Source organism: Xiphophorus couchianus, chromosome 10, assembly GCF_001444195.1.
Source record: "Xiphophorus couchianus chromosome 10, X_couchianus-1.0, whole genome shotgun sequence".
Lineage (NCBI taxonomy): Eukaryota > Metazoa > Chordata > Actinopteri > Cyprinodontiformes > Poeciliidae > Xiphophorus > Xiphophorus couchianus.
The window spans coordinates 13,474,514-13,498,612 of record NC_040237.1 but is presented as its reverse complement, the minus strand read 5'-3'; the positions used below and the strand labels follow the sequence as shown (position 1 = coordinate 13,498,612).

The following is a 24,099-nucleotide window of genomic DNA, read 5'->3' as shown; positions in this document are numbered from 1 at the left end:
GCAAATCTTTATTTATTAAGTTAATTTATTTTATAAACAAAATATAATTTATTTATAATTAAGTTATAGATTTATTTCTGTGAACACATTTTAGTTATTTATGTATATATTTAATTTTGTACCATTACAGTGACCAATATAAATTAGCAGCGTTTTGCATATTTCAGTTTTGACTGATTTTATACCCTCCTGGTGGTCACCGTCTTCTGCTTTTCTTTTTTGTTTAACCATGCAATGTTTGCAATATGGATGTATTTGTCAGGTTCACTGATATAAGTTGTTTGGCTTTAATAAATCAGACAGTGATTTTACAGCACTGTACCTCTTTTTTATTCCAAAAATGTTTTGCCCGTGTCAGGGGGTACTTGACTAAAAATATATTTTTAAGGGGGTACATCACTGATAAAAGTTTGAGAACCACTGCCATAAAGGGTCAAAAGAGAGCAATTCACAAGCAGAGAAAAGGTCAAATTTATGACTGGAAAACTAGTAAACAACAAAAATTATACAATATTGGTCACTAATTGGGTGAATGCAGTAAGCATTTTTTAAATTAAAACATTTTACATTGTTTTTTGGTTTTTTTTGTTAGTGGGTTTTATAGCAATGTATTGTTTCATGTGATCTGGTGGTGTGGTTTGTACTCCATTCATTGTGATGCCAACAAGTACTGGAGTGATCACGGCCACATGTGGCACAAGGTTTCACTCACCCTCCCCCACCTATTGCTATGCAGTGCACTGTTTCTTTTTTTTGCAGTGTCATAACACTTCAGTTTCTAACAAAAGCCTTTACATGCTTTCATTTTACACAGTAGTTTTTAATATATTGTAATACTTACATTTCTTAAGTCATTGATTGATTTATTCATTTATCTTAGAGAAAAATCATGGTGACATTCATCAGTTATGGGATTCACAGGCTTTACGGAGTAACAAAATTACAACCTACCATAAAGCAAAAAAAATATAGATCTATTCACCGACATTTCGCCTCCCCCAAAAATCTGTTTACATATTGATGCGTAATGTTCTTGTTCCATTATCCACTATCCTGTACTCTCTGGCTGTTACTTTACAGACAACATCAAATATCTGATAACCAATGAAAAGACCTCATAATAAAAAGGCCCCAAATTGGACAATGGTCCAATTTAGGGTTTACTTTAACCCTCTCCAAAGATTACTCTATTCTGCTGAATGCTTATTTGTTTTTGTTTTTTTCATCAAATCTGTATTTTTGTACATGTGTGGAGGTGTGCTATGTGTCCGGAAAAAGATTTTGGATTTACTTTTTGTCACAACAACAGCCTATTCCCTGACCTGCTTCATACACCCCTCCCCTGGCCTCCAGCCTCTCTGCTAATTGAGATTCAGATGGATGGCTGCTCTGCATGTTGGCTCAAACAGCACCACTCCACATACACCTCGCTGTGAAATGAGAGACACGTGAAGCATCCCTAAGCTTGCAATGGCCCATGTGTCAGAAGAAATTGCAATACGTGAGCGCTGGCCACCATTAGGTGATGCCACATCTTCCTGTACGGTGGCCCGCTCTCCCTTCTGTAACGCTGCATCACGTTCACAGATTAAGTGCAACTATCCTTGTGTCCCCGTAATTTAAATATTAATTTGCATAGCTGAATATTTGGCTTATTGTAATTCACGCTCCGGATTTTTTGTGCTGACGTAGGCTTTTGTTTGCAGACTAATCAGGCCTTTTACTCTTCCATGTACATGAGTTAACATTTGTACCTGACAAGAAGGAAAATGTAACCTTGTCACATCTCTTAAGTTCATGTTTGAAATGTGAAATTTGAGAGAAGAAAGAAAAACACAGTTGAGCTGAAAATGAAACATATTCCACTTGATGGACATGTATAGTTAAAACGAGACAAATCAACTACTAAAAACATTACCTGGGAAGTATTAAATGAAGCTGAAATAATAATTAAAAAACAAAAAAACTTTATGCTGATGATGGTTGATAGTTGGTCAGCCAAAAGAACTAATGAGATGTGATCATAAAACTGGATTTATTTAATAATTTCCTAGCAGGTTTGATCGCTGCTTTGTGCCGCTGAGACCAAACAGAATTACTGTATACACTTCACAAGAGTGACCACTGGACAATTTATTGGCTTACATGAGCAGCTTTTGTATTCAATGTTGTTCCAACTATCAACATTGAAATTTGAGGGGGGGTTTATTTTTGCATGTATGCTGGTCTTTTTATAATAACCCTACATCATAAGATATGTTAGGCAGCTAAAAGCAATCACAGATCCTGAAATTTGATAAGCATCTTCCCAAAAGCTTTTTAAGATTTCACTTCCTGTTTTCCCCACACATTTTGTGTCTGCCTCTCACCTAGTAACCATGGAGTTCCACCAAGTTGTGTACTCGCACTATTTCTTTTTTGTATGATTTTCACATGATTCAGCTGCAGCAGAGAAATCACTATGCAAATCACATTTAGCTATCCTCAAGCAAAATGAGATCAACTAGTTAAAGACTAAAAGTTCTTCTAAAAATTCAACTAGGAAGAAGTAGTTTATGGACCATTTGTTATAATTACAATCTAAAAAATTAGTTCACTAACATGGTACAACAATTTGGTGTAAACTGGTACAAGCAAAATGAATGAAATATGCTCCATCCTTTTCTGTTTTTCCTCATTATAGTTCTCACCGATTTTAACTTCTTTCTGCACTACAACAGAAAATCAGGAAGTATTCAGCCTGCTAATATATTCAGCGACTCACGCAGGCAAAGAGGAAAAAATAAAACAGTTTGAATGAGATGAAGCACAGGTGTTGGGATCTGTGCAAACCGGAAAACAAATTATTTTAGCTCAGCTGTGGGTGGTATAACCTGGGGAGATGCTCTTTGACATTCAAGCTTATCTCCACGCCAAAGCGTTGCAGGACTGATTTTTATCTCTGAACTGCCAACACTACCTATGGGGGTGCTGTCCGTATCTTACATCCCTTTCAACTTTGACAAGTATTTTGACAGTTTTTTTGTTGTTGTTTTTTAACAGGAGGACAATTTGAGAAGCCGCAGGGACAGTCATATTTATATTGCTTTACAGGCAGGGCTGACAGAGCATGATGAAGAGAAAGCAAAAACATCATTTGTCACATCCGTGTCATATAGCAAGATGGAAAACAAAAGAAATCAGGTACGGTAATACCCAGTCTAAAATTCTTTGAGAACATTTGCATTAATGGAACAGAATTTCTCCAAAAGAAATGGATTTTAACCATGAATACAAGCAGTCCGCACTTTGCGTAGCTTAGTGAGTGTTTTTACCTTGCTTATGAGCTTAGAGTCATGCAGCGGTAAAGTTGTGTAGTTATTCCAGGTTGGCTTGCACAAGCCACTGAAGAGTCTTATAATGGGCCTTGTTGCCACAAAGGATAATAAATGAGTTATGAGTGAACATTTGTTTATAGTGTCTCATTTTTTTACAGAAGAGCTTCTGGGGTGGGGCTAGGGGAGATTATGGTAAATTAAGTCAATTCACATACTGCTGAGTGAACTGTAACGTTCCATGTTGCATTCACTGTATCAAATACAAAAAAAGGCTTCATTACTGCACACTTCTACTTTATTATTGTAAAGAATCTTAAAAAGGCTCCCGAAATCAAAGGTTTTTTGAGGTTATGGACAGTTGCAAGGTACTATGTATCTAGAGTAGTTTTCCACTCTCAGCTTGGACAAATAGAACAAAGTTATGAGTGCTACACTGGGGCTAGTTAAACAGGGCCTAGAAAGGCTCTGGAGAACTGATCTACACAAGGAGGAGGTAATTAAGCCATTTCATTCCAGTGTTTTGTACCTGTGGCACATCTAAAAACTGCAGGACAGCGGCCCTTGAGAACTGGAGGTTGAGACCTGTGGTTTACTCTCATAAAACTCTCTTTTAGTAGATGGTAAATTGCGAAAATAACTTGCTAGATATTGAACGTTCCAGTTGTTATGGACAAATATATTTTCTCACAGGAAATTTAAAGAACTTTGTGCAATTAAAATAACCAATAAGATATGAAAACCAAAAGATTTGAAACTAAGGCCTTAAAGGGTTAAATAATTCCCCCCCTCTTCAAAATAATGGTCATATTTCACTTTTTGGTAAAATTTAAAATTTAACCAAATTTTACATAATCAGTCTTGTTTTCACATGGATGTGTGAACCTCATGCAGTGAATCAAATACTTCAATGAATTTATGACACTTACACTTCCCGAAAAATGCTTATTTTATAAATTGAGTCTCCAAAACTGGTGTAAAGTTTTATTCTTTCCATCCATCCAAACCATGAACAGCACAAGATATTCATGCGCTCTGCTGTTCATGTTTGGCTGAAAAGATAAGATTACAGGAGATGCAGCAGCCAAGCACGTTTCAGAAATCACTCCGGAAGTATTGAAACAACAAGGAACAAACCTGACAACAATCTCTGACCTCAGTCTGACTGTATCAAACATGCCATCAAACTCAGGATATTAGAGTCATGAACAGACGAAGCTCCAGCAACCAATTAGCCGGTTTCTGGTGACCTTGACAAGTAGCGAAAACACAAGAGCACGCCGTTGTCTCGGTTTAACACTGCAGCTGTTTTTTTTCCTTTTAAAGAGCCCGCTGTTTGCTGTTAAACTTGACAGTACCTGTAATCATTCAGACTCACGGCTGACGATAGTGCAGGGAGGCATCGGATCAAACTGTCTGCTTGCGAGATACACTCATCTGGCTGATCAAGACAGCAGAACAATGTGTTAAACAAGACAGGCATAGGGAAAGTAAATGCACAGAGAGTAGAAAGGCATGACTCTGCCTGACTGAACATGGAGTTGTGCCAGTTAAGGGTGGATCAGACTCCTTTCTGTGCTGTAGACAAACCTGGAGATTGTCCCTCTGTAAGGAGAATCTTTGCATTTGGAGGGAACAGGGCAAAACCTTGATCTGGTTTCACTGGAACTAAGATTTAATGGAATCACTCCACAGTTCAAAAGGACCAAACTTGTCTTTCCCACCAATGAGGCTTCAAAATGATTAAATTCATTAAAATCTCTTCAAGTAATTGCAGCTCATCTATGGCAGAGTAAATATTCAATTAATAGTGCCTTTTTAATAACTGTGATTCCTTCAATCCGTCGCACAGAGTCTTACGTATCTCCATGTCGTTAATTAAAATTTCTCTTTGGAGGTCAATTTAATTCCCTTTAACTGTTCATTAGCCATAATACGGAGCAGCACAAAAATCCATTAAGAGCAGTGTTCATCTTCCCTGAGCCGTGTTCATGATTGTGTTGCGTATTGGCGGATGATGGGAGGGGGTGGTGGGGGAGGGTTAATCTTTCCCTCGGCTTCTTCCCTGGAGCAAAAAAAGTGGGCTTGAGCCCTCCCTGTGCCGAAGTGGCGAGCTGAGCCACCGCGAACCTGAGCGGAAGCTCTTTACTGGTCTCCGCAGCGTGTTTGGCCAAGGCTGACTGGCTGCCAAACAGCCAGAGACAGAGCGGAGATGAATCAGCACTGACAAGGTGAAGCCGGCTTCGTGTTCACCGGCTGACAGCTCAGGTGCTCAGAGAGATGGAGACACAACAGATTACATTTAGTTCCACTGCAGGGAATGGAGGTGGGGGGGAGATAAAGGAAAATAGAAAGTACGACACGGTCCAAAACTGGCATTCTAAAACGAAGGAAACGTTTCCTGCAGATAGGTTGTGATATTTGGCCTTTATCTGTATGTGTGGGCGTTACAGTAAGCTGTTGTTCTTGAAGGCCACAGGGCAACAGTAAATAATAAGGTTTCAAATTATTTGTGGTGAAATTGTAATTCAGTTGACATGCCTCCTCCATAAAAGAGATACCTAATAACCCATCATGTGCAAGAAGCTTATTACAACCCACATTAATATTTTACAGATGACCTTCAGCTGTCGTTTCAAATGTCCCTTGAAGTGATTTGAAACATAAATCTGGTGACGGTGACCAATAAAGAGCAATATTTTTCTAACAGGGCATCACATCTGTGTCAGAGATGCATTGTGATACGGGCCAGATTAACTGTTGAGAACTGAGCGGTAAACGTGTTTGTACTAAACTGCAATGGTACAGACAGTCTGGTGAATTCGCTCAGATACAGAGTGCGTCTGTATCTGTCACAGGCAATCACCACATTCATTCTGTGTCATGACCGATGACAATATCTAAAGCACTCTACACCAAAGTCATGCAAGGATGCCTAGCCGTAACGACACAGAAACAGGGGCTGCACAATTTTAGAAATTAATGCTATGGTGACATCATTTGTGACTTATTTGTATTTTCTTCTTTCCTCTCTTTCTCATCTGTGCCTCCTGTGCTCTGTGACCTGACAGGTCATTCGCATCCAGTTTGAGAATCTGTTCAGCTGTGTAAAGAAAGATTAGTGTGAAATGTGCCAGTGGCTAACTGGCTAATATTGGAATATACAGTATTAGCCAAGAATTATCGCACCTCAAACAGTCTTTAGCGATAATAATGTTGCGCATTGAGAAACTGTGTAATGATGATGCATTACACAGCCTTAAAGAGAACTACTGACCTGGGATTTACATGGATTGCTACACTAGTAGTGCTAAGCTAAGACCAACCCAGACTAACATTGTTGCAGAAATTGGTGAAAGTTAATTAGGACATTAAAATTATTCCTGGTGGTGTGGCTGTAGTCCTGATTGTGGGAACAAAGTCAGGTAATGTACGTCAAAGTACACTGGTTTGTGTTGTTGTCCAATCATGTGTAGTAAGTTATATTTTTTTTCAAGTAAGTGGTTTCCTGTTTAGCTAAATTCATTCATGAACATCTTTCAAAGTTTTGGTACTTGTTGTAATGTTTACAGCTGCACATGCGATCGGGTGAATTCCTGTAGAGTAAGAAGGTTCACCAATTTAGATGAATAAATGAGTACAATGCTAAAATCATATGCATGCTTTAAAGCCTCTCTACTAAAAAAAATATTTCTTATGTTTTATTTATTAAAATGTTAACCTACAAAAAACAAAATCACAATAGCATTTTTCCTTTTATTGCTTTTATTTTAAGCAATAAAAGAAGACATAAGACTGATTAGACATGCTTTAATCTTGGCCTGACTCTTTTTGTGTCGCCTCCAAGCGAACCGGTTGGGCCCCTCAACCCGTGGTTCTGAACCTCCCGTTGCTCAGCTTACATATGAGAACATTTGATGCATCCAGCTTTAAAGGTCCACTCTCCAGGGAAATTGTAACAATCCTCAAGGGCAATCTTGCAGATGAGGTGAATTGTCTCATTCAGTTGAATCAAATTATGTTCTTTTTTTCATTCCATTTCAGCTCCGAGATCACAAAAATCCATAGATTTATTTATATTTACTCTATCACGTCACCATATACACATTTAAACAAAGGGACCCTTTGTTTATATGTCATGATGCTAGTCAGGAAGTTGCACACATACGTAACACAAAGCACTATGTCTCAGTGAGACAACCAACCATAGAATCAACAAATGTGTTCAATAAGCTCCTAAAAGTTAGTTTCGGCCCTAAAGATTAAAGAATAAGTGTGTTAAAAACGAGTTCTGCTGTGCTCTGCATTCTTTCCAGAAAATAGGGACAAATAATTGAAATGTTTCAGTTCATAAAACATATTGTTATGCATCGTCCTCATAGCATCACCAAAGTAGTTCTGAGGCTGCATGGTGGCCTTTTTGAAGACCGAAGAGAAGAGAAGCAGAGGGAACTGTAAGGTGTTACACCTTTCTGTATGTGTGCATCACAGTTTCCATTACAAAATGGAAAGGGCAGTGGAATAATCAGTTACAAACCAAAGCCAACGCAAGAGACCAAAGTATGGAGTAAATAATTTAAACTATTTCATTTTTCATTTTAACTACTTTTTGTGTTTGTGTTTTTGACTAGCAGTCAACATGAACTTTAGAAATGTCACTCCACTGCTGCTGTGTCTCTGCAGACAATAATACTCATTCTAATGGCTCCAAGATGTTCCTCCCTGCTGACATCCTTAACAAATCATCAAATTATCTAATTTGATGAGGACACTTTAAAGGTGATCTCGTTGAGATGTAAATATTAAATTAGCCTCCTCTCTCAACCGTGTCCTAATGCAGTCAGAAAATCAGAAAATTGTCACTCTAAACACACATGTCCACTGCTCTCCCAGAACTGTAAAGGAGGAAATAGTTTCATTTTTTGGATTATGTAAATGAGAAACTCTTTGTTTACTATTCTAATTGGCACTTTTAACTCAAATTAATTTTAAAAACCAAACAATTTTCAATGAGACCACTCAAACAGCAGCACAAGGATTCTCCAAGTGTCTATTCCGAGATCTACTAAGCGAAGCGAACTTACAGCTGCAATGTGCCACGGGTGGCTATCTGCAATGTGTGCTATGCATTCCATTGTTGCTCAGGGCCAAGCTTGTGCTGGAATACAAACATAACCCACTCGAAGCATTAATCTCAGCATGCAAGTGTGCACTTTTGAAGGCGGTCCATCTGTGGAGGCTCCCCAATTAGCTGCTGTCATATGGCCCACGATGGAACAGATTTCTGTCTTTGGAGTGTCACTATATAGGAGGAAATAATGCGCACTATTCTCAACTAATCTGCTGTTAGGCTGCAGGATTTTATCTGCAAAGCCCTCAGGATCAACTTTAAGCTTTTCTTCAACCGGAGCACGACTACTGTCTGCTCTTAAACAGGTGAATTGTGTTGCACTTTATCTCCGAAGGGAGTGCTGTTCACACAAATAGCTCAGATTGTCTGCCGGCACAAACAGAAGTCCAGATCATCAATCAGGGCCTCGCAACTGATCAAACTACAATAGCTTGCAAAATGGCAACCAACACCAATAGCTTGAGAACAGAGGAGCGCCGCGTCCGAGAGGACAAACAACAGCAGAGCAACTGGCTGCAGAAGGCAAACGCATTCATCAAACAGACAGCGGAGATAACGGCCGGCTTTGCGTCCACGCGTTTACCTTGTGTCCGCCTGTGTTCAGCTTTATGGGGGTGAGGAAGGGGTCGAAGATCATGTGGCTGGTTTCTATGTTGACTGGCGACTGCCTCTTCCCGACAGAGCACAGGTTCCAGGCCGAGTTTACCAATCCCCAGAAGGAGGGCACTGCAACACAAACAGATTTACAAAAATGTGACTGCTTGAGTGAATGAGAGACAAATTCATACTTGCAACAGTTGACCAAAACAGGACCTGAATCCTTGGATAATATTTTTAACAATACCACATTTGCTGGCACACCCGGACATTCTGATCAGTACCGTAGTCTTTAAAAGCTCAATGTGTGCATCGTTGTAAAGTATTTAACCAGTTTTCCTTTTGTACTTTAGCTCATTAATACAACAAAAAAAATTAGACATTGATTAGCAGTTGTGGAATAACTTACTAAAGACGAAAAAAAGCCATCCAGCCTAACCCACGTTCTGTGAAAAATAAATTATCCACTAACATCCTAACTGTTGGTTCCACCGTTAACAGGAAAAACCTCCATGCGCCTATGCAGTAATCTTTTACATCTATATGGCCCATAATTTTGGCCCGCTATTGCTTTAATTTAGTGTGAGCATTTCCCAGCATGAGCTCCCCGTTAAAAGTTATGCCACACCATCTCTTTTTTTTTAGTAGGCCAATAAAAAAAAACACATTATTTTCTTCCTGAGCTATTCAGTAGTGGATTTGTTGGTGGCCTTTCAATCATTTCTAAAATTTTAGTTGCAAAACCAGGCGAGATTGTCAGTATAATTTTTTTTTTCCTGAATTGTTAGGTGTACAATAGATGTAACAACCAATTCATTATTTTCATCTTCATTATAATTCTTCATTAATTTTGTTGAGGTAGCCTCACAGAGATACACCCAGTGACACAGTGTCATAAAACAGAAGTTAAGTGATTAAAATCCTTGGCACATATTCCACAGCTTCACACCTAGTGTTCAATAAAATCTTTTAAATTTTTTTTTCACAAACAGAGGCAAGATCTACTGACCAGAACCTATAAAGGACATACTAAATTAACTGTTAGCTCTAGCAGACTAGACAGACTCTTTATGTTCATCCTCACCTTACAAGTTTTTTTTTTTTTTTATGTGCTACTTGCTTTCATCCATACTCTTGTTTAAGTCGTTTTTTCAATGCTAGCTGTCTCTGACTTTCAATAAAAACCGAGAGCTTTAGAAAGGGCATTTTAACCACAATGAGACAGAGATAAGATGGCATTTCTTAACTAGCTTTGCCTTTATTTAGAAAGTAGCATGGAGTGTTTTAATTTAAGCATACTTCATGTTTTTCAGACAGGTTTGAACCCAACTGATGTCATTCTGGCAGGATGCAGGCTTAGGCAGGGCTTTTGAAACTCATTTCAGCTTTCCACACAAAAAAATGTGATTGATCACTGCTGACTTGATAGTTAACAAGGCGGGGGTGAAGCAATGCATTGTTTCACAAGAATGCAGTTTGGTTAGGATAATCTTATTTAATCTTACAAAATCTCATTTGAAAGCTAGATTTTGGATTAACTAATATCTTATTTATCTTTGTTTGTGAGAATGAAGCATAAACAGGATTCTGTAGGAAGTCAATAATTTCAGCCCACACTGTTTGCTATTGCAATTTAAAAGCAAAAGAAAAAGTGCTGTAGTAATCTATCGATCTCTCCATCCACTTGTCAGTGCAGTGTGACAGAGGACTGCTGTCTATTTTCAATAATCACTAGGTGAACTTTATTAACATCTGTACAAAAAACTGCTGTCACCCATACGGTTCTAGAAATAAAGTATATTTTTAGGTCAAGCACTAAAAATGAAATGTCAGATTTGTCATGGTGACCCAATATTGGGAGTTGAAGATATGTGAGCCCCCTATAGCGCCTACTCGTGTCTTATCATCCTCTGTGCTCCAATGTTGCATAATATAGCATCCTAGTCAACTATTACTAACCTGCTAAACTTTGTTAAGTGCTGTTAATTGAGTCGCGTGTGTCTACAAGGCGTCCTCCATGTTCATTGAGTTCTCGTTTTATTGTCCGACTGTGAGACGCTCTGTTAGTGTAAAGTCAGTAAAACAGGCTGGTTTTGTAAGTGAATGCCAGCCTTGGTGAAGTGACAGACAGGCTGTAATTCCCTTATGTAAGAATTGGCCACCAGGACGAAGGATTCCATAGTTTTTCAGGGAGAAAGAATCAGATCCACATCAACATGAACTACTGCAAAACACAGATTTCAGCTGCAGCTTCTACTGCGGCCCCTCAAGTGTATTCCCCCCCACCTTTAGAAAGACATAATAAGACTGAGATGACTCACTGGAACGCAAATTCCTCTGAGAGTTCCAACAAAAGAAGAGATAATTTCAAAATATGCAAATACACAATGAATCAGAGGCAATCTGACACAGTGCAGCGTGAATTTAGAACTAAAGGCTCACGAAGTCAACAAGTCCTCCAGATTCTGGGCCACGGTGTTTGTTTGCTGCGCTCGTTGGCAAGCTCTGCAGAGAAAAACACCAACTCCCTGTTCAGATAAAAGCATGGAGTCAAGAGAAGTGAAGTGCCGGTGTATTCATTTCTCCCTCTGCGAACACGCTGTAAGCTAGGGACGGATGCACATTTAATGGAGTTTTCTCCAAACACTAAACACTGGCAAAGACCAAAAACAGGTGTTTGTCAAATACATACGTAATGAGTTCCTGTGATACAAAAATTATAGTGCTATAAATAATTTCAACCTTTTGTAAAACACCTTTTAATATGTAACATGGATCCTGTTTTATACAACAGAAAAACAAGCAAATCTGTCAGAGGGGAGGAAACTATAAATGCTGGTTGCATAAATGTGCATGGGCCTAAAATAATGATTTTAGAGTGACAAAATCAAAATGCCTGTTCTAGAATGATTTTGTTTGCATTTGTTCATTTGTACCCTAAAGTTAAAAAAGATTGTTGAGAGCTAGAAAAGATCTAGAACTTTTTCCTTCATGAGATGGGCATGAATAGTTCTTTTAGAGCTTGGTGGACAAAAACTGCAGCTTCTCCAAGATCAATGTCTTGATCTTTTTTTCAGTTTTTTGGGGAAAAAAGCAATTCACTTGTTGCATTTGAAGCAAAAAAACTTGGCTTGAACATTTTTTATTTTCATCTTATTGCTGAATTTTCTAAAATAAAAAGATGTATTGCCCTCATTTCTTTTTCTGCTGTTCCCTCTATAATTGCTTTTCAGTTGACTTGCTTGGCACAATATCTTACAAGGCAAAAAAAGAGAGTTGACATTTCAAATAAAACATTATAAAGAAATAGTTTATATGTCACAAAACAGTCATTTTACTCGGGGTTTGAAATTCACTCTAAGTAGATAATTTAATATTGCAAATAAACTTTGTTTTAACTTATTTTGAATATCTGCCATATTTACTGATCAAATGTCAATGTCAAAGTGCATTTACCTGGAGCACTTATGGTGCAATTATTTTATTACCGCATATAAAGTACCAGAACACAGTTCAGTTAAGTTTATGGAAGCAAAAAACATTGCTGAATATTTTGTTTCTTTTTTAATAACATGACAAGCTGACCTTTTTAAACTACATGTTAATTAGCAACGACCTTTCAAAGCTTATTACATGTTTGCCTGAAGCTTATTTATTATTTATCCAAACTTACTCAAGTAATCATGCCACACACTTGAATTGTGTTCTCATGTGACATTTAGTACCAAAGTGATTGCTGTAAAGCGCTGATTGTGATTTTATCAAACTGTTCGTAGCTTCTCAGAAAACATGACTGACACATAGTTGAATTTGAACTGTAATTTAATCGGAATGTGTTGTAAAAATAGCAATGGCAGCCACCCTAAAATCAATCCTTCATGCTGTTCGGTCCATTAATTAATGAGAGTAATTACAGTTTATAACGTTCAGCAATAAAGTTGCAGGTTGTAAATTACTAAAACAAACCACCAACTTTACACTTTATTAGGCAGTTCAACTCTAAAGTAACACCTAAAAGGTCAACATAGGCTCACTGAGTAGCTTATTTGGAACAAATTGACTTTATGGAGGTAAATATGTAAGACTTTAAATAGTGTTGCCAAATTCAAGCGGATATCCCAAACTAATCAGTTCGGATCACATTTTCCATGCGTCTTGCAACTTAATTCATTACATTAAGGTTTAAACGGGAGACTAAAATCAACCTCTAGATATCTGTAAAGTTTACTCAATCGAAGCAACTAAATGACCTTAATTTGCACTCAGAGGAGTGTTTCAGGAAATTTGATGTGTTGAGTAAAACGTGATAGGCTGGGTCAATTTGTATTTGTACGAAATATTTAAAAAAGGTGTTGCAGAAAACCTGCTGTTACGTCATGGTATTATTGAATTTAAACCTACAAAATATCGTAGAGTAAATATTTAAATTCATATCTGTCTCGTCAAATCTCTTTAGCAAGACCGCAATGTTTCTAAACAGCAGACTTTAACGATAGCTATAATTCCCTGCTTTAGCTTGGTGCTAGTTTTCAAAACATTCAGATGACTTTATTAGTGATGTTGAACAGATATTAATTTCACAGTTTTTTTTTTTTTAGTCCTAAATATAATTTACATTAATTACTCAATTTTCACACGCCAGCAAAAATCTGTCAGGAATCTAAGAACAATGAGCAAGACATTGTTAGGTTTAACTCCTTAAAACAGTCCGAATGACTTAACAGCGATATGGTTTATATATTCAGGTTTATATAGGTTTATATATTCATAGTCACACCACTGCTAATACACGAACATGCCACTAGCAAACTGTGATGTTTAAACATCAGACTGAGGACTCGTCATCAGCAGCCTCAGCAGTTCTGTCATGTATGAACAATCGCCAGCTATTTCACAGAGGCAAATACAGCAAGACAAAATGGGAAAACATCAACATGCTGCGAGTCATGATTTATTAAAAAGCATTAATGAATTAGAGAGTAACATTATTCATCAGGAATGTTGCTTGAGAGAACACAGAGGGAGAGAAAGAAAGAAAGAGAGAGAGAGAGAGAGCAGTCTTCTGAAGCAGAATCCTTCATGAAAATGACAGGAAATCCATGTGCAGAATGGAAATAGGAGTGTGTGTGAATCGATCTATTATACCCGCGCCCCCTTTGGTAAATGTACACATAATTATTAGCCGTTGATAGATTCCTGAATGCAGCAATGGCGGCAAGGGATATCACTCACTGCTGTAAAAGGCAAAAGCTGCTCTGTCAATAATCTCCTCCTCTAGAATTGATACAGATATATTTCACTTAGAGCTCCTCACAAGTGTTGGAGCCACTTCCATTTCTTATTGGCACGCAGTAAATGCGGACAGGGATATATGGTGTGGCCTTTTGAAGATGTCACACCGAGCTGATTTATAATGTGCATGAGAAAAGGGCAATTGACGGTGGGAAGTTTTCTTTGCTTCATGGGCAGTGTGAATCCATCTGTTTTCTTTAACCAATTTTGATTTCGTGAATCAAAAAACATTTTGGATGGATCAAGAATCAATGCAGAACAAGGTTATCGGTCAATTTCGCTCATAAGGTGCCACACATCATTTTCAAAGTGGAATTTCCAGTCCAGCACTGCAAAACGGTTCCTTCTCAGCGGCGACCCGGTTTGGATGTTTTGAGGTCCATGTTTCTTCAAATCAGTTCTGGGTCAGTTTGCTTCTAACAGTCCCCATTTTGTAAACACATGTTGCCTTTTCATCTATTCCTACTTCCATTTTGTTTTGCTTTGTACCCACAGACAAATCTTTGCTTTATTTTCGCAAGTATTAACCAAGTTAAGAATTTTCATAAACTGTGAAGAAAGCCATACACCTTTTTTTTACAGTCACTGTAGTTCTGATTCTTCTTTGGACCAGTTGCCTCTTAAGCAATATGTGGAATAGATTAAGATTTCCACATTCAGCTCAATTTTGCTGATAGATATTTATTCTATACTAATATAATCACATTTCCTTTGCAGAAAACTATGTAGATCAAAGAAAATTACACAAAGTTTTTGGTTTTCAAAGTGAGTACAAAACCATCATGCCTGATAGCCAGTGTGAAACGCCTTGTCCCAGATGGTACAAATCAATCAAATCTACCAAAGGTGTCAAAGTGACCAGCTTCCACTGTTATGGTAAATGGTTTGTACTTGTATAGTACTTTATCAAGTCCAGAAGACCCCAAAATGCTTCATACTCCATTCAGTCACTCACCCATCTAAGCCCACAATCCCACGCTGATGGTGGCAAGCTATTAGATAGTAGCCACAGCTGCCTTAGGGCAGTATGACAGAAGCGAGGCTGCCCTGCCCCAGTGCCCTCTGGCAAGGTGAGTAAAGTGTCTCCCTCAAGGACACAAAGACAGAGGTGGACAAAACCCCTACCAACGTTGCATTATTTAAAACATGTAGCTTAGATGAACACAAAAAGTCAAAACATTCCACATAGAAGACCTCAGCTGACAGTTCAGGAACCGTTTTTGTGTAATTACTAATCATCAAAATCAGTGACAGGTCATGTTCTACAATATACACAGGACACTCAAAATACTTTATCTACAGTAGTTGTATTGTTTCCAACTTTAAAACTGGTTAACTCATCTTCAGTCTTGTCCTTTGTTCAAGTTGTTTGTCTTCACGTATTTCGCTTCTCTTTTCTCTTCTTGTGTGCACCTGCTTTCTTGGAACAAGTGGAATTTTTTAGTCCCAACTTGAACAGTGATGTACTACAGTAGCCACAAAACATTACATGTACAGTTTTGTACTTGGGTCATTGACTTTGTTGCAACATTTTATCTTTGGTTGCATCATTTTTTGCTATGGTCATGGATTATCTTGTCTTGGTCTGTGGTATTCCCAGTCTTTGAATATTTCATGTTTGTAGTCTTGTCTCTTCTTTGCTATCGACCATAGTTGCTGGGCATTGCTTGAAAAAGGCAGCCATTTCAATTTGCAACATCTGTAAAGCAAACTCCACTGTCTTCACCGATTCCAACTGAATGGATGTCCTACACAAAACAACACTGTCCAACATTGTCAGTGTGCGCAACGGTAGAGGGTGGACCTCGACTTCCCCGTGTGTGTGAGGCCATGTTTGGAGACTAATTATGACTGCCTTGTCTGGGTGACCCATGTGGCCTTATTAGACTTTGGGGTTGTACGAAAGGGATCCTAGGGGATTCCAGTCGAAGGAGACATGTGCTGGGCAATTAGATCTAACATTAATTACTTCCACAAGTAAGCATCTTACACATTGCATGCAGGCGAAAAGCTACAGCCACTCGAATAGCATTAGGCAACTTGAAAAGTGCATTAAGATCAGAAATCTGAGGACACTAAAATAAAAACCAAACACATCCTGTTTCCAATTGATGCAAATGAGATTAACATGGAAATGGATATTGGATACTGCAGAGATATGCATTTCATTATACAAATGCAGAGAGAGCATGAGCAAAATATCTTTACTTTGTTTACTAGATGTGGATTAGAAATTTGAAGGAGGATTGCAAGTATTCAATCACACAGACATGCATACACACAAACACATTTACACTTGTCTTTAATTAGATGTTGAGTTGATTTCTATCCATTCACACAACCCTACGAGTAACCAATCTTGAAACCATTAACAGATAATACCTATCCCAAACATCGACCTAAACTCAACTCCCATCTTAGCTCAAACCACAACTACCATCCACAAAAATGATCTAAATATGTCAAAATATCATGAAAAAGTTCAAGATGCTTCAGTCACTCTTTTCAGGAAGAGGGTTTTTACTCAGTAGTGCAATGTTTTCTTTTCAGATAAAAAAAAAAAAAGTTAGTATTTTATTTGGAAGTCCAGGTCCCAGAATCTGAAGAAGGAGTGGAGAGGCTTAGAATCCACATTACTTGAAGAAGTCCAGACTGAAGTTTCCACACACTAATAATTTGGGGTGCCATGTCATTTGCTGGTTTTGGTCCAGTAAGTTAGAGCGCTTACTTCCCTCTGCTGACGAGATTCATGGAGTTGCACGTTTCATTTTTCATCTGTAATTGGGACCTACTCACACTGCCTTTGGTACCAAAAGCTGGTTCAGTTACCATGATGTTACTATGATCGACTGGCCAGCAAACTGACCTGACCTGAGTCCTGTAGAGGAAGATGACAGACACCGGACCTCACAATGCAGCAACCTGGTCATCCATCACACCTCAGCAGTGCCAGAAATTAGTCACTTCCATGTCACAACGCATTGCTGCAGTAATTCAGGCCCAACCAAGTATTTCCAAAAATAATTATTAGTAGTGAATCTATTCAGAATCTATATAGAAGTTTTACCTTCACACACACACGTCCCTCCTCCTCCTCCCTCCACCCCACACACACACACTCTATGTCCATGCCATCCGTCAAAGAGCTGGATTGTGTACAGCCTTTTTTGTTTGAACATGCTGGGAAAAGTATGCGATAAAGTGCATCCTTTTGTAACTGCTGATGCAAAGCTGGGTTGCAAATTGGCCTGCAGTAGGAGAGAGAGCAAGTATGAGGTACATGGGACCTAACAGCTTTAGGATAAATGCTTACTTAAGCAGGTATGGAAAGCAACATCTTAATGATAATGAATGTCTAAGAACGGCATTAAAAAGGCAATGTCACATTCAGCGAGCTCTCAATTTGAAACGCCGCTGCGGCGCTGTGGGTTCCATCGTGTTGACTCACTAGGGGGCTTTTTTATAGGCATTCTGCTGCGTCTCTGAACAGAAGGACATATGCTTAAAAGTAAAGGTTCTGGACAGGCAGCAGGCGCTGAAATACGCCATTAAGGGAGGCAGAACTTATTTCCCCTCATTTTACATAACATGAATGTGATGGTAAAAGATTAACACTTTAGTAAACTCACCAAGAGATTTACAAGACATTTATGTTATATTACATAAGTCCTTTCATACATTAACTACATTATTGTATTAGATGCTTAAGTCTAAAGTCAAAATCTTTTATTCTTGACATGCGTCAAGATCCCCTGTAAGGAGCGCTGGGGAGTGTTGCTGGCTAGATCAATGTCAGAGTTTCTCTACCTGAGGTTCTACCTCGATCTCGAAGAGTTCAGCCATGTCAAAAAGGAGCACAGTAATAATTATTTATATTTGATTACATAAGTTTTTACACAAAGGATGTTCCAAAAATGAATGAAAAGTTAACAGTAGAAAAGTATAATGGTGTAAAACTAACTGGAAACACCATGTTCTGTTTTGTCAAATGTGTTTACATGGGAAGGTCATGGTTGGTGTTACTGTAAACTATGTTGCAGATAATAGTGGCTTACAGTATAAATAACTGTAGACTTCAAAGTCAATCACCTGACATACAAGTAAAGATGGCTTACAGAATGTGTAAGCAATCATCAAAATATCTGACACTCGTCTACATCATACAAAATACAGAGGCCCAAGAAATTTATTTTGTGGGTTAGTTTTTGATAGCCTTGTAAAAATAATATTGATTTAGACTTGCTAAGACTCATAACTACATGAATCAAGTTGTTTTTTTTTTTTGTGGGAACCGCCAATAACTGGAAACAAAAAATCCCTAGGGGCTGCTGAGTTTGACAGAATTTTGTTGAACAGCTGAAAAATGAGACCTTGCATACAGGAGAGTGAAATTATAAAGTGTGCACCTTTCAGTTGTTGAAGCAGAAGAAAAACAAAATTAATTGTGTGCCAGAAACATAAAACATGTCATTTAAAACTTAAGGCAGACCGACGAGCATCGATGACCGTTTCCTAAATCCATTTTTTAAGGGCTGGTGAATGTAAACCACAAAATCAGCTTCGTCATCCTCCTACTAACTTTAAGTTAATTACATTTAAAAGTTTGTGATCAGATTGTGACAACACATTTTGCCTTCTGTTATGAAAACCAGATAAGACACCATGGTTACTTTACATTTTTTCCGTTTGTGACTTGCTACTGTTCACTCATCATATTCCATTTGCCGAGAACATTTTTGTTCAGGTCAGCTTTAATGGAATGGAATAGAAAGCACAGAAGACTGTAAACGGAGCCAACCAGCCCTCTCAACCTAATGCCAAGTACTCAGCTATTTCCCCACTAATTAATGACTTGCTTTAGAAAGCTTTGTGCCATCCCACTACTGCTTAGCTAAATCTCCTTTCAAAGTTAACAAATTACTAAAGCATCAACTATGTGCACAATGCTAATTTTCTTTTTTTGTCTCTCTTAATTTCCAGCACCACTTGACCGCAGATACTGCAGCTATGATTAAATTACTTTAAAGCAGTTTGCATTTGCTAGAGATAAATGGATCTAAGATTCATTGCAATTCTGTGTCACAGTACCGTAAGCATGACGTTTGATTTTGCGAGTGAATCTGGACACGCAAGGAGATGGCCAGTGACAGTGACTCGTGTTTTGGCTTGTTCCTGTGATGCTGGGCTAATCCTGCTGGCCCAGCACAGTGCAAAGGCCTCATTAGCAGCACCCAGTACACAGAGCAATAAACATGCCACTCAAGCTAACTCTTTTTGTCAAGTTCTTAATGGCGTGGAATATAAAAGCTGGCGGCCAGCAGAGGGTTTACTCTAGGGGGAGGAATAACAAATACACAGTCCCTGGAGGTGGGTTGAGGTGGAGCTGAAGGAGTGGCAAAGGAAGAGGAAGTGATCGTCACTCTGGAGGAAGGGAGGTTATTTTTGTTGGGTGTTTTTTTTTGTCTCTTTGTCCCTCTTTTTGTGAGCAGGAATTGTGTAGGAATATCACTGGGAGTCAGGGAGATGAAGAACGCCTATGAGCTTTTTTGGTTTGGGGATTGTGCATGCCATCCTCAGGAAGACACCAATGATTGTGACTAACGTGCATTTTTACTATTATTGCTCCCACTATTCTACTCCATTGTGTCGGCGCTGCTGTGTTCCAGGATTCCCAATCAGCGATGAAATCCTCTGTCGAATGAATGAGGATCACAAAATACTATTATGGCGAGCAGCAAGAAGTGTTGTAGTACATTAGCAGTTTGCCCTAATCTGTGACAGTCATAAACTCTGTTAATTACCGGCACATCCTTTGCAGCAGCAGCAGACTCCAGGCTTCATTTACGGGCCAACACCAAAATGATGGCGATCCCCTTGGCTCGCAGCAAAGCCACTTCTCGCCTCAGGAGTTCCGCGCTCACAGACTTACCCCCAGTAGAGAAGAAAGAGACAGGTACAAGCAGAAACTGGGCCAGTAATTACAAACACGTAAATAAAAAAAAAAAAGAATCCACAGCTCTGCCAAGTTGTCCTGGGGATAATCTGCTTTTTGCAGATAGATTTGCTGCAAAGTAATCTGCATTAACACATGCGCTAAAAAGTTTTCCGCCATTGTTTTCTTTGTGGAAGAGAGCTTGAATAACGGTTTCGAGTCGCAAACAAAGGTTTTGAACAAGTAGACGAACCATGTAGCATGTCACAGTGGGAACAGAATAAGACTGAGCTCCGGCGTTTCTCTTCCATTTTCCCACAGCTTTGTGTCTCCATTTCAATCACAGCGGGGCACTCGACAGTCCATGTCATTACATTTTATCGTGGTCTGCTCGACTGCGCAGTGGGCATGTCCTGGCAAGCGAGTTCGTGGGTTTATGCAGCATTAAATCCCTGTGAGAATGAGCGGACCTAATCTTTGCCTTACTCTCTCCGGCCGGCTCGCAGTCTGAGCAACACTCGGGGAGCATCCGAGCCTACGCGGATGAACATGATTAAAAATCACAGTGGCAATGAGTCCAAGTCCTCCAGGGGTCAAGACGAAGCATCACTTCAGAAAGGCAAGAGAGAGAACCCAGGAACAGGACTGGTATTAGTAAACAAATCCTTTTATCCTTACATTCAGGTTAGCCTGGAGGGGGGAAGCGCCAGAGTCACCCGCCAGCATAAAGCCTGGAATGCAATTCGACAATAGCCTGAATGAAACTAATTTTATCATGCAATTAAAAGGTTGAGGATTTTTTTTTTTTTTTTTTAAGCTTGGTGAAAGATTATGCTGTGTTTCCAGCATGAGACTCTCTTCCAGGAACTGAGGTGATTTTCTCAGGCTATTTTTATCTGTGTTCTGTCTGATTCCCTCTGTGTTTATTTCTGTATTAGTAGTAATAGTCACCTTCTCTCCAGTTCCCTGCACATGTATTTTTTTTTTTCCTGGTTGTACAGCCATTCTACTCACACCAGGATCTCGCGTCAATTATCCACCTCCCCAGTAGATGTAATCCTGCAAGGTTCTCCTTCGAGCTGCATTCTGTTTTCCTCTATGCCGGTCATCTTGTGCTCCTCCAGCTTTGTCGTTTCCAATCTGATGTCCTCTAGTTTTTCTTGTGGCACAGTTCATGGGCTGTTGTACAACTTTATTTTTTTTACGACAACCAGTTGTCTGTGGCGCTTCTCCACAATTTATGATAATCACGAGTCACAGCTGTTTAAAATGGTCGGCAACCAGGTTTTTTTTTCTTAATTTCAACAATAAGTGTCATGAAAGTGGTGTGGATGGTGGTGAGGCAGACGCTGTAGACCCAGGTATGATGAATAAGGAATTTAATAAGGCAACACACAGTCCAAAAACAGTCCCAAAGCCGGGCAGCACGGCCGAGCTAAAGCCAGGGCTCGACGCCGGTAGCAACCGGTTAACGAGGGACGAAAGGTAGACAGGGCACACAGGAACGGCACGACAAACGCCAAGGGCGGCAAGTAACGACAAGGACCCGACAAAGAAAAGACACACAGGTGACACTAAATACACTGGGGGTAATCATAGAAACGAGACACACCTGGGAACAATCAAGGGGAGGACAGGACAACGAAGAGACTTAAGGGGACAGAAAACTCTAAATAAACACAGAAAGACACAGATCATGACAGTACCCCCCCTCAAGGGCGGCTACCAGACGCCCAAGAAAAAAAAAAAAAACCCAAAAAACCCAACAAGGGTGGGTGGAGGGATGCCGGACGGCGGGCCAGAGTCCAAACTAACAAAAAAAACAACCCACAGTCGTGGGCGGAAAAACAAGAAGGGCCAAGAGTCCATAAACAACAACAAAAAAAAACTACCCACAGGGTGGGCGGAGGCAAAGGAGGCGGGAACCACTGAGGTGGTCTGGCGGTCGTCCGCAGCAGCGGAAACTACGGAGGTGGTCCGGCGGTCGTCCGCGGCGCTGGAGGCGGGAACCACGGAGGCGGTCCGGCGGTCGTCCGCGGCGCTGGAGGCAGGAACCACAGAGGCGGTCCAGCGGCCGTCCGTGGCGCTGGAGACGGGAACCACAGAGGCGGTCCGGCGGTCGCCCGCGGCGCTGGAGGCGGGAACCCCGGAGGCGGTCTAGCGGCCATCCGCGGCGCCGGAGGTGGCAACGGGGAGTCCCGGGGGCCGCCCACAGACGGCGACGACGAGCCCCCCGAGGCAGGGTCTCTGGTGGAGCACAGGGGGTCTCAGTGGGAACACAGAAGGTCGGGGTCTCGGAGGGAACGCAGAAGGTCGGGGTCTCAGGAGGATCGTAGGGGGTCTGGGTCTCTGGAGGAACGCAGAGGGTCTCGGGAGTCGGGGTGTCGGGAGGAACGCAGAGGGTCTCTGGAGTCGGGGTCTCGGGTGGAACGCTGGAGGTCAGGGTCTCGGGTGGAACGCTGGAGGTCAGGGTCTCGGGTGGAACGCTGGAGGTCAGGGTCTCGGGTGGAACGCCGGCTGGAACGGCCTCCGGTGCGCCGGCAGGAACGCCGGCTGGAACGGCCTCCGGCGCGCCGGCGGGTGCGCCGGCTGGAACGCCGGCTGATTCGGCCTCGGGTGCGCCGGCTGGAACGCCGGCTGATTCGGCCTCGGGTGCGCCGGCTGGAACGCCGGCTGGAACGGCCTCCGGTGCGCTGGCAGGAACGCCGGCTGGAACGGTCTCCGGTGCGCCGGCAGGAACGCCGGCTGATTCGGCCTCGGGTGCGCCGGCTGGAACGCCGGCTGAAACGGCCTCGGGTGCGCCGGCTGCGCCGGTTGGGGGGGCTGGTCCCGGAGCTGGAGCTGGATCTGGGCTGGCGGAGAAACTGTGCGGATTGGGAGGCAGAGGGTTACCTCTCAGCACGGCAGCCGCCGTCAGGCACTCCCTCTCTGCCTCCTGTTGCAACTCCGCCAGCCCCAGATGCGGAAGTCGCGGGATCCATTCGGCCAGCATAATCACCAAGCGTGTGGCTATATTCAGGCGGTGATGGGCAGAGTATGGCCTTGCCACCTCTTCGACATAGTCCTTTATGGTTTTCCGCAAGCCCCCTGGGTCCATGATGTAATTAGCGTGCCTCACCGTACAATTGGTCGGGTCCTTCTGTCATGAAAGTGGTGTGGATGGTGGTGAGGCAGACGCTGTAGACCCAGGTATGATGAATAAGGAATTTAATAAGGCAACACACAGTCCAAAAACAGTCCCAAAGCCGGGCAGCACGGCCGAGCTAAAGCCAGGGCTCGACGCCGGTAGCAACCGGTTAACGAGGGACGAAAGGTAGACAGGGCACACAGGAACGGCACGACAAACGCCAAGGGCGGCAAGTAACGACAAGGACCCGACAAAGAAAAGACACACAGGTGACACTAAATACACTGGGGGTAATCATAGAAACGAGACACACCTGGGAACAATCAAGGGGAGGACAGGACAACGAAGAGACTTAAGGGGACAGAAAACTCTAAATAAACACAGAAAGACACAGATCATGACAATAAGAGATTCAGAATTTCTCTAAATAAAATCTACAGTTTTTGCATTGAGGGACAAAGCAGGCAACATCTGGGGATCTTTCACTGATTTTTTAAAGAAATTAGGTATTTTTTCTGTGTGTGTCTCAGGCTTTATTCAATTTCTGTGAATTTTACCATCTCCCACTGACTACGAGGTGATTCAAATTCACTTTCACAATGTAAACGCTGTGAAATTACCAATTCATGGCTTGAACACCACGTTTAATCCAGGTGGAAGCTATCTCTGTTCTTCTCAAGCCTTGAAAGAGAAACAAAATGTTGTC

The 24,099-nt window shown here is 40.9% G+C and overlaps 1 protein-coding gene across 4 annotated transcripts in view; it reads right to left on the bottom strand.

Moving 5' to 3' along the window:
* The window catches only part of ca10a (carbonic anhydrase Xa), a 271,111-nt gene that overhangs the window by 156,260 nt on the left and 90,752 nt on the right, over positions 1 to 24,099 (bottom strand). For all 4 annotated transcript variants that reach the window (XM_028030174.1, XM_028030175.1, XM_028030176.1 and 1 more), the window contains exon 3: positions 9,029 to 9,171. In XM_028030174.1, the coding sequence (XP_027885975.1) occupies positions 9,029 to 9,171 (143 nt within the window). The remainder of the gene's footprint in view (positions 1 to 9,028; positions 9,172 to 24,099) is intronic.